We start from the raw sequence: 10,704 nt of genomic DNA, 5'->3' as shown, positions 1-10,704 counted from the left end.
GGACCCCCACCCCTTCCCCCTTACCCTGCCTCGCTGCAGAGGAGACCCCCACTCCTTCCCCCTTACCCTGCCTCACTGCAGAGACCCCCACTCCTTCCCCCTTACCCTGCCTCACTACAGAGACCCCACCCCTTCCCCCTTACCCTGCCTCGCTGCAGAGACCCCACCCCTTCCCCCCTTACCCTGCCTCACTGCAGAGACTCCCACCCTTCCCCCTTACCCTGCCTCACTGCAGAGACCCCCACCCCTTCCCCCTTACCCTGCCTCGCTGCAGAGACCCCACCCCTTCCCCCTTACCCTGCCTCGCTGCAGAGACCCCCACCCCTTCCCCCTTACCCTGCCTCGCTGCAGAGACCCCACCCCTTCCCCCTTACCCTGCCTCGCTGCAGAGACCCCCACTCCTTCCCCCTTACCCTGCCTCGCTGCAGAGACCCCACCCCTTCCCCCTTACCCTGCCTCGCTGCAGAGACCCCCACCCCTTCCCCCTTACCCTGCCTCGCTGCAGAGACCCCCACCCCTTCCCCCTTACCCTGCCTCGCTGCAGAGACCCCCACTCCTTCCCCCTTACCCTGCCTCGCTGCAGAGACCCCACCCCTTCCCCCTTACCCTGCCTCGCTGCAGAGACCCCCACCCCTTCCCCCTTAACCTGCCTCGCTGCAGAGACCCCCACTCCTTCCCCCTTACCCTGCCTCGCTGCAGAGACCCCACCCCTTCCCCCTTACCCTGCCTCGCTGCAGAGACCCCCACCCCTTCCCCCTTACCCTGCCTCGCTGCAGAGACCCCCACCCCTTCCCCCTTACCCTGCCTCACTGCAGAGACCCCCATACCTTCCCCCTTACCCTGCCTCACTGCAGAGACCCCCACCCCTTCCCCCTTACCCTGCCTCACTGCAGAGACCCCCACCCCTTCCCCCTTCCCCTGCCTCGCTGCAGAGGAGACCCCCACCCCTTCCCCCTTACCCTGCCTCGCTGCAGAGGAGACCCCACCCCTTCCCCCTTACCCTGCCTCGCTGCAGAGACCCCACCCCTTCCCCTGCCTCGCTGCAGAGGAGACCCCCACCCCTTCCCCCTTACCCTGCCTCACTGCAGAGACCCCCCACCCCTTCCCCCTTACCCTGCCTCGCTGCAGAGGAGACCCCCACCCCTTCCCCCTTACCCTGCCTCGCTGCAGAGACCCCCACTCCTTCTCCCTTACCCTGCCTCACTGCAGAGGAGACCCCCACTCCTTCCCCCTTACCCTGCCTCGCTGCAGAGGAGACCCCCACCCCTTCCCCCTTACCCTGCCTCGCTGCAGAGGAGACCCAAGCCCTTCCCCCTTACCCAGCCTCGCTGTAGAGACCCCCACCCCTTCCCCCTTACCCTGCTCGCTGCAGAGGAGACCCCCACCCCTTCCCCCTTACCCTGCCTCGCTGCAGAGACCCCCACTCCTTCCCCTTACCCTGCCTCACTACAGAGACCCCCACCCCTTCCCCTTACCCTGCCTCGCTGCAGAGACCCCACCCCTTCCCCCTTACCCTGCCTCGCTGCAGAGACCCCCACCCCTTCCCCCTTACCCTGCCTCACTACAGAGACCCCCACCCCTTCCCCCTTACCCTGCCTCGCTGCAGAGACTCCCACCCCTTCCCCCCTTACCCTGCCTCACTGCAGAGACCCCCACCCTTCCCCCTTACCCTGCCTCACTGCAGAGACCCCACCCTTCCCCCTTACCCTGCCTCGCTGCAGAGACCCCCACCCCTTCCCCCTTACCCTGCCTCGCTGCAGAGACCCCCACCCCCTTCCCCTTACCCTGCCTCGCTGCAGAGACCCCCACTCCTTCTCCCTTACCCTGCCTCACTGCAGAGGAGGACCCCCACTCCTTCCCCCTTACCCTGCCTCGCTGCACAGACTCCCACCCCTTCCCCCTTACCTTGCCTCGCTGCACAGACTCCCACCCCTTCCCCCTTACCCTGCCTCGCTGCAGAGGAGACCCCCACTCCTTCCCCCTTACCCTGCCTCGCTGCAGAGACCCCCACTCCTTCCCCCTTACCCTGCCTCGCTGCACAGACTCCCACCCCTTCCCCCTTACCCTGCCTCGCTGCAGAGACCCCCACTCCTTCCCCCTTACCCTGCCTCGCTGCAGAGACCCCACTCCTTCCCCCTTACCCTGCCTCGCTGCAGAGACCCCCCACCCCTTCCCCCTTACCCTGCCTCGCTGCACAGACTCCCACCCCTTCCCCCTTACCCTGCCTCGCTGCACAGACCCCCACCCCTTCCCCCTTACCCTGCCTCGCTGCAGAGACCCCCACCCCTTCCCCCTTACCCTGCCTCAGTGCAGAGACCCCCACACCTTCCCCCTTACCCTGCCTCACTGCAGAGACCCCCACCCCTTCCCCCTTACCCTGCCTCACTGCAGAGACCCCCACCCCTTCCCCCTTACCCTGCCTCGCTGCAGAGGAGACCCCCACCCCTTCCCCCTTACCCTGCCTCGCTGCAGAGGAGACCCCCACCCCTTCCCCCTTACCCTGCCTCGCTGCAGAGACCCCCACTCCTTCCCCCTTACCCTGCCTCACTGCAGAGACTCCCACCCCTTCCCCCTTACCCTGCCCTCGCTGCAGAGACCCCACCCCTTCCCCCTTACCCTGCCTCGCTGCAGAGACTCCCACCCCTTCCCCTTACCCTGCCTCGCTGCAGAGACCCACACCCCTTCCCCCTTACCCTGCCTCGCTGCAGAGACCCCCACTCCTTCCCCCTTACCCTGCCTCGCTGCAGAGACTCCCACCCCTTCCCCCTTACCCTGCCTCACTGCAGAGACCCCCACCCATTCCCCTTACCCTGCCTCGCTGCAGAGACCCCACCCCTTCCCCCTTACCCTGCCTCACTGCAGAGACCCCCCACCCCTTCCCCCTTACCCTGCCTCGCTGCAGAAAACCCCACCCCTTCCCCCTTACCCTGCCTCGCTGCAGAGACTCCCACCCTTCCCCCTTACCCTGCCTCGCTGCAGAGACCCCCACCCCTTCCCCCTTACCCTGCCTCACTGCAGAGACCCCCACCCCTTCCCCCTTACCCTGCCTCGCTGCAGAGACCCCCACCCCTTCCCCCTTACCCTGCCTCGCTGCACAGACCCCCACCCCTTCCCCCTTACCCTGCCTCGCTGCAGAGGAGACCCCCACCCCTTCCCCCTTACCCTGCCTCGCTGCAGAGACCCCCACCCCTTCCCCCTTACCCTGCCTCGCTGCAGAGACCCCCACTCCTTCCCCTTACCCTGCCTCGCTACAGAGACCCCCACCCCTTCCCCTTACCCTGCCTCGCTGCAGAGACCCCCACTCCGCTGCAGAGACCCCCACCCCTTCCCCCTTACCCTGCCTCGCTGCAGAGACCCCCACTCCTTCCCCTTACCCTGCCTCACTGCAGAGACCCCCACCCCTTCCCCCTTACCCTGCCTCGCTGCAGAGGAGACCCCCACCCCTTCCCCTTACCCTGCCTCGCTGCAGAGGAGACCCCCACCCCTTCCCCCTTACCCTGCCTCGCTGCAGAGGAGACCCCCACCCCTTCCCCCTTACCCTGCCTCGCTGCAGAGACCCCCACCCTTCCCCCTTACCCTGCCTCGCTGCAGAGACCCCCACCCCTTCCCCCTTACCCTGCCTCACTGCAGAGACCCCCACCCCTTCCCCCTTACCCTGCCTCGCTGCAGAGACCCCCACCCCTTCCCCCTTACCCTGCCTCGCTGCACAGACCCCCACCCCTTCCCCCTTACCCTGCCTCGCTGCAGAGGAGACCCCCACCCCTTCCCCCTTACCCTGCCTCGCTGCAGAGACCCCACCCCTTTCCCCTTACCCTGCCTCGCTGCAGAGGAGACCCCCACCCCTTCCCCCTTACCCTGCCTCACTGCAGAGACCCCACCCCTTTCCCCTTACCCTGCCTCGCTGCAGAGACCCCACCCTTCCCCCTTACCCTGCCTCGCTGCAGAGACCCCCACCCTTTCCCCCTTACCCTGCCTCACTGCAGAGACTCCCACCCTTCCCCCTTACCCTGCCTCGCTGCAGAGGAGACCCCCACCCCTTCCCCCTTACCCTGCCTCGCTGCAGAGGAGACCCCCACCCCCTTCCCCCTTACCCTGCCTCACTGCAGAGACCCCACCCTTCCCCCTTACCCTGCCTCGCTGCAGAGACCCCCACTCCTTCCCCCTTACCCTGCCTCGCTGCAGAGACCCCCACCCTTTCCCCTTACCCTGCCTCACTGCAGAGACCCCACCCCTTCCCCCCTTACCCTGCCTCGCTGCAGAGACCCCCACCCCTTCCCCCTTACCCTGCCTCGCTGCAGAGACCCCCACCCCTTCCCCCTTACCCTGCCTCACTGCAGAGACCCCCACCCCTTCCCCCTTCCCCTGCCTCGCTGCAGAGGAGACCCCCACCCCTTCCCCCTTAACCTGCCTCGCTGCAGAGGAGACCCCCACCCCTTCCCCCTTACCCTGCCTCGCTGCAGAGACCCCACCCCTTCCCCTGCCTCGCTGCAGAGGAGACCCCCACCCCTTCCCCCTTACCCTGCCTCGCTGCAGAGACCCCCACCCCTTCCCCCTTACCCTGCCTCACTGCAGAGACCCCCACCCCTTCCCCCTTCCCCTGCCTCGCTGCAGAGGAGACCCCCACCCCTTCCCCCTTACCCTGCCTCGCTGCAGAGGAGACCCCCACCCCTTCCCCCTTACCCTGCCTCGCTGCAGAGACCCCACCCCTTCCCCTGCCTCGCTGCAGAGGAGACCCCCACCCCTTCCCCCTTACCCTGCCTCACTGCAGACACCCCCACCCCTTCCCCCTTACCCTGCCTCGCTGCAGAGGAGACCCCCACCCCTTCCCCCTTACCCTGCCTCGCTGCAGAGACCCCCACTCCTTCTCCCTTACCCTGCCTCACTGCAGAGGAGACCCCCACTCCTTCCCCCTTACCCTGCCTCGCTGCAGAGGAGACCCCCACCCCTTCCCCCTTACCCTGCCTCGCTGCAGAGGAGACCCCAAGCCCTTCCCCCTTACCCTGCCTCGCTGTAGAGACCCCCAACCCCTTCCCCCTTACCCTGCCTCGCTGCAGAGGAGACCCCCACCCCTTCCCCCTTACCCTGCCTCGCTGCAGAGGAGACCCCCACCCCTTCCCCCTTACCCTGCCTCGCTGCAGAGGAGACCCCCACCCCTTCCCCCTTACCCTGCCTCGCTGCAGAGACCCCCACTCCTTCCCCCTTACCCTGCCTCGCTGCAGAGACCCCCACCCCTTCCCCCTTACCCTGCCTCGCTGCAGAGGAGACCCCCAGCCCTTCCCCCTTACCCTGACTCGCTGCAGAGGAGACCCCCACCCCTTCCCCCTTAACCTGCCTCACTGCAGAGACCCCACCCCATTCCCCCTTACCCTGCCTCGCTGCAGAGACCCCCACCCCTTCCCCTTACCCTGCCTCGCTGCAGAGACCCCCACCCCTTCCCCTTACCCTGCCTCGCTGCAGAGACCCCCACTCCTTCCCCCTTACCCTGCCTCGTTGCAGAGACCCCCACCCCTTCCCCCTTACCCTGCCTCGCTGCAGAGACCCCCACACCCTTCCCCTTACCCTGCCTCGCTGCAGAGACCCCCACCCCTTCCCCCTTACCCAGCCTCGCTGCAGAGACCACACCCCTTCCCCCTTACCCTGCCTCACTGCAGAGACCCCCACCCCTTCCCCCTTACCCTGCCTCGCTGCAGAGACCCCCCACCCCTTCCCCCTTACCCTGCCTCGCTGCAGAGACCCCCACCCTTCCCCCTTACCCTGCCTCGCTGCAGAGACCCCACCCCTTTCCCCTTACCCAGCCTCGCTGCAGAGACCACACCCCTTCCCCCTTACCCTGCCTCACTGCAGAGACCCCCACCCCTTCCCCCTTACCCTGCCTCGCTGCAGAGACCCCCACCCCTTCCCCCTTACCCTGCCTCGCTGCAGAGACCCCCACCCTTCCCCCTTACCCTGCCTCGCTGCAGAGACTCCCACCCCTTCCCCCTTACCCTGCCTCGCTGCAGAGACCCCCACTCCTTCCCCCTTACCCTGCCTCGCTGCAGAGACCCCCACTCCTTCCCCTTACCCTGCCTCACTACAGAGACCCCCACCCCTTCCCCTTACCCTGCCTCGCTGCAGAGACCCCCACCCCTTCCCCCTTACCCTGCCTCGCTGCAGAGACCCCCACTCCTTCCCCCTTACCCTGCCTCGCTGCAGAGACTCCCACCCTTCCCCCTTACCCTGCCTCGCTGCAGAGACCCCCACTCCTTCCCCCTTACCCTGCCTCGCTGCAGAGACCCCCACCCCTTCCCCCTTACCCTGCCTCGCTGCAGAGACCCCACCCCTTCCCCCTTACCCTGCCTCGCTGCAGAGACTCCCACCCCTTCCCCCTTACCCTGCCTCGCTGCACAGACCCCCACTCCTTCCCCCTTACCCTGCCTCACTGCAGAGACCCCCACCCCTTCCCCCTTACCCTGCCTCGCTGCAGAGACCCCCACCCCTTCCCCCTTACCCTGCCTCGCTGCACAGACTCCCACCCCTTCCCCCTTACCCTGCCTCGCTGCACAGACCCCCACCCCTTCCCCCTTACCCTGCCTCGCTGCAGAGACCCCCACCCCTTCCCCCTTACCCTGCCTCACTGCAGAGACCCCCACACCTTCCCCCTTACCCTGCCTCACTGCAGAGACCCCCACCCCTTCCCCCTTACCCTGCCTCACTGCAGAGACCCCCACCCCTTCCCCCTTACCCTGCCTCGCTGCAGAGGAGACCCCCACCCCTTCCCCCTTACCCTGCCTCGCTGCAGAGGAGACCCCCACCCCTTCCCCCTTACCCTGCCTCGCTGCAGAGACCCCCACTCCTTCCCCCTTACCCTGCCTCGCTGCAGAGACCCCCACCCCTTCCCCCTTACCCTGCCTCGCTGCAGAGACCCCACCCTTCCCCCTTACCCTGCCTCGCTGCAGAGACCCCACCCCTTCCCCCTTACCCTGCCTCGCTGCAGAGACCCCACCCCTTTCCCCTTACCCTGCCTCGCTGCAGAGGAGACCCCCACCCCTTCCCCCTTACCCTGCCTCACTGCAGAGACCCCACCCCTTTCCCCTTACCCTGCCTCACTGCAGAGACCCCACCCCTTTCCCCTTACCCTGCCTCACTGCAGAGACCCCACCCCTTTCCCCTTACCCTGCCTCACTGCAGAGACCCCACCCCTTTCCCCTTACCCTGCCTCGCTGCAGAGACCCCCACACTTCCCCCCTTACCCTGCCTCACTGCAGAGACCCCCACACCTTCCCCCTTACCCTGCCTCGCTGCACAGACTCCCACCCCTTCCCCCTTACCCTGCCTCGCTGCACAGACCCCCACCCCTTCCCCCTTACCCTGCCTCGCTGCAGAGGAGACCCCCACCCCTTCCCCCTTACCCTGCCTCACTGCAGAGACCCCACCCTTCCCCCTTACCCTGCCTCGCTGCAGAGACCCCACCCCTTTCCCCTTACCCTGCCTCACTGCAGAGACCCCCACCCCTTCCCCCTTACCCTGCCTCACTGCAGAGACTCCCACCCTTCCCCCTTCCCCTGCCTCGCTGCAGAGGAGACCCCCACCCCTTCCCCCTTACCCTGCCTCACTGCAGAGACCCCCACCCCTTCCCCCTTACCCTGCCTCGCTGCAGAGGAGACCCCCACCCCTTCCCCCTTACCCTGCCTCGCTGCAGAGACCCCCACTCCTTCTCCCTTACCCTGCCTCACTGCAGAGGAGACCCCCACTCCTTCCCCCTTACCCTGCCTCGCTGCAGAGGAGACCCCCACTCCTTCCCCCTTACCCTGCCTCGCTGCAGAGGAGACCCCAAGCCCTTCCCCCTTACCCTGCCTCGCTGTAGAGACCCCCACCCCTTCCCCCTTACCCTGCCTCGCTGCAGAGGAGACCCCCACCCCTTCCCCCTTACCCTGCCTCACTGCAGAGACCCCCACCCCTTCCCCCTTACCCTGCCTCACTGCAGAGACCCCACCCCTTCCCCCTTACCCTGCCTCGCTGCAGGGAACCCCCACCCCTTCCCCCTTACCCTGCCTCGCTGCAGAGGAGACCCCCACTCCTTCCCCCTTACCCTGCCTCACTGCAGAGAACCCCCACTCCTTCCCCCTTACCCTGCCTCACTACAGAGACCCCACCCCTTCCCCCTTACCCTGCCTCGCTGCAGAGACCCCACCCCTTCCCCCTTACCCTGCCTCACTGCAGAGACTCCCACCCTTCCCCCTTACCCTGCCTCACTGCAGAGACCCCCACCCCTTCCCCCTTACCCTGCCTCGCTGCAGAGACCCCACCCCTTCCCCCTTACCCTGCCTCGCTGCAGAGACCCCCACCCCTTCCCCCTTACCCTGCCTCGCTGCAGAGACCCCACCCCTTCCCCCTTACCCTGCCTCGCTGCAGAGACCCCCACTCCTTCCCCCTTACCCTGCCTCGCTGCAGAGACCCCACCCCTTCCCCCTTACCCTGCCTCGCTGCAGAGACCCCCACCCCTTCCCCCTTACCCTGCCTCGCTGCAGAGACCCCCACCCCTTCCCCCTTACCCTGCCTCGCTGCAGAGACCCCCACTCCTTCCCCCTTACCCTGCCTCGCTGCAGAGACCCCACCCCTTCCCCCTTACCCTGCCTCGCTGCAGAGACCCCCACCCCTTCCCCCTTAACCTGCCTCGCTGCAGAGACCCCCACTCCTTCCCCCTTACCCTGCCTCGCTGCAGAGACCCCACCCCTTCCCCCTTACCCTGCCTCGCTGCAGAGACCCCCACCCCTTCCCCCTTACCCTGCCTCGCTGCAGAGACCCCCACCCCTTCCCCCTTACCCTGCCTCACTGCAGAGACCCCCATACCTTCCCCCTTACCCTGCCTCACTGCAGAGACCCCCACCCCTTCCCCCTTACCCTGCCTCACTGCAGAGACCCCCACCCCTTCCCCCTTCCCCTGCCTCGCTGCAGAGGAGACCCCCACCCCTTCCCCCTTACCCTGCCTCGCTGCAGAGGAGACCCCCACCCCTTCCCCCTTACCCTGCCTCACTGCAGAGACCCCCACCCCTTCCCCCTTACCCTGCCTCGCTGCAGAGGAGACCCCCACCCCTTCCCCCTTACCCTGCCTCGCTGCAGAGACCCCCACTCCTTCTCCCTTACCCTGCCTCACTGCAGAGGAGACCCCCACTCCTTCCCCCTTACCCTGCCTCGCTGCAGAGGAGACCCCCACCCCTTCCCCCTTACCCTGCCTCGCTGCAGAGGAGACCCCAAGCCCTTCCCCCTTACCCTGCCTCGCTGTAGAGACCCCCACCCCTTCCCCCTTACCCTGCCTCGCTGCAGAGGAGACCCCCACCCCTTCCCCCTTACCCTGCCTCGCTGCAGAGACCCCCACTCCTTCCCCTTACCCTGCCTCACTACAGAGACCCCCACCCCTTCCCCTTACCCTGCCTCGCTGCAGAGACCCCACCCCTTCCCCCTTACCCTGCCTCGCTGCAGAGACCCCCACCCCTTCCCCCTTACCCTGCCTCACTACAGAGACCCCCACCCCTTCCCCCTTACCCTGCCTCGCTGCAGAGACTCCCACCCCTTCCCCCTTACCCTGCCTCACTGCAGAGACCCCCACCCTTCCCCCTTACCCTGCCTCACTGCAGAGACCCCACCCTTCCCCCTTACCCTGCCTCGCTGCAGAGACCCCCACCCCTTCCCCCTTACCCTGCCTCGCTGCAGAGACCCCCACCCCTTCCCCCTTACCCTGCCTCGCTGCAGAGACCCCCACTCCTTCTCCCTTACCCTGCCTCACTGCAGAGGAGACCCCCACTCCTTCCCCCTTACCCTGCCTCGCTGCACAGACTCCCACCCCTTCCCCCTTACCTTGCCTCGCTGCACAGACTCCCACCCCTTCCCCCTTACCCTGCCTCGCTGCAGAGGAGACCCCCACTCCTTCCCCCTTACCCTGCCTCGCTGCAGAGACCCCCACTCCTTCCCCCTTACCCTGCCTCGCTGCACAGACTCCCACCCCTTCCCCCTTACCCTGCCTCGCTGCAGAGACCCCCACTCCTTCCCCCTTACCCTGCCTCGCTGCAGAGACCCCCACTCCTTCCCCCTTACCCTGCCTCGCTGCAGAGACCCCCACCCCTTCCCCCTTACCCTGCCTCGCTGCACAGACTCCCACCCCTTCCCCCTTACCCTGCCTCGCTGCACAGACCCCCACCCCTTCCCCCTTACCCTGCCTCGCTGCAGAGACCCCCACCCCTTCCCCCTTACCCTGCCTCACTGCAGAGACCCCCACACCTTCCCCCTTACCCTGCCTCACTGCAGAGACCCCCACCCCTTCCCCCTTACCCTGCCTCACTGCAGAGACCCCCACCCCTTCCCCCTTACCCTGCCTCGCTGCAGAGGAGACCCCCACCCCTTCCCCCTTACCCTGCCTCGCTGCAGAGGAGACCCCCACCCCTTCCCCCTTACCCTGCCTCGCTGCAGAGACCCCCACTCCTTCCCCCTTACCCTGCCTCACTGCAGAGACTCCCACCCCTTCCCCCTTACCCTGCCTCGCTGCAGAGACCCCACCCCTTCCCCCTTACCCTGCCTCGCTGCAGAGACTCCCACCCCTTCCCCCTTACCCTGCCTCGCTGCAGAGACCCACACCCCTTCCCCCTTACCCTGCCTCGCTGCAGAGACCCCCACTCCTTCCCCCTTACCCTGCCTCGCTGCAGAGACTCCCACCCCTTCCCCCTTACCCTG

General features: G+C 67.2%; 1 protein-coding gene across 1 annotated transcript in view; it reads right to left on the bottom strand.

Annotated features, from left to right (window-relative positions):
* Positions 1-1,274: 1,274 nt before the first annotated feature.
* The window catches only part of irak1 (interleukin-1 receptor-associated kinase 1), a 120,936-nt gene continuing 111,506 nt past the window's right edge, over positions 1,275-10,704 (bottom strand). Inside the window, exon 15 of the mRNA XM_073027902.1 lies at positions 1,275-1,279. Within this exon, the coding sequence (XP_072884003.1) occupies positions 1,275-1,279 (5 nt within the window). The remainder of the gene's footprint in view (positions 1,280-10,704) is intronic.

The sequence above is a fragment of the Hemitrygon akajei genome, chromosome 24 (genome assembly GCF_048418815.1).
Source record: "Hemitrygon akajei chromosome 24, sHemAka1.3, whole genome shotgun sequence".
Lineage (NCBI taxonomy): Eukaryota > Metazoa > Chordata > Chondrichthyes > Myliobatiformes > Dasyatidae > Hemitrygon > Hemitrygon akajei.
The sequence above is the reverse complement of the archived record's forward strand: the minus strand, read 5'-3'. Positions and strand labels throughout refer to the sequence as shown.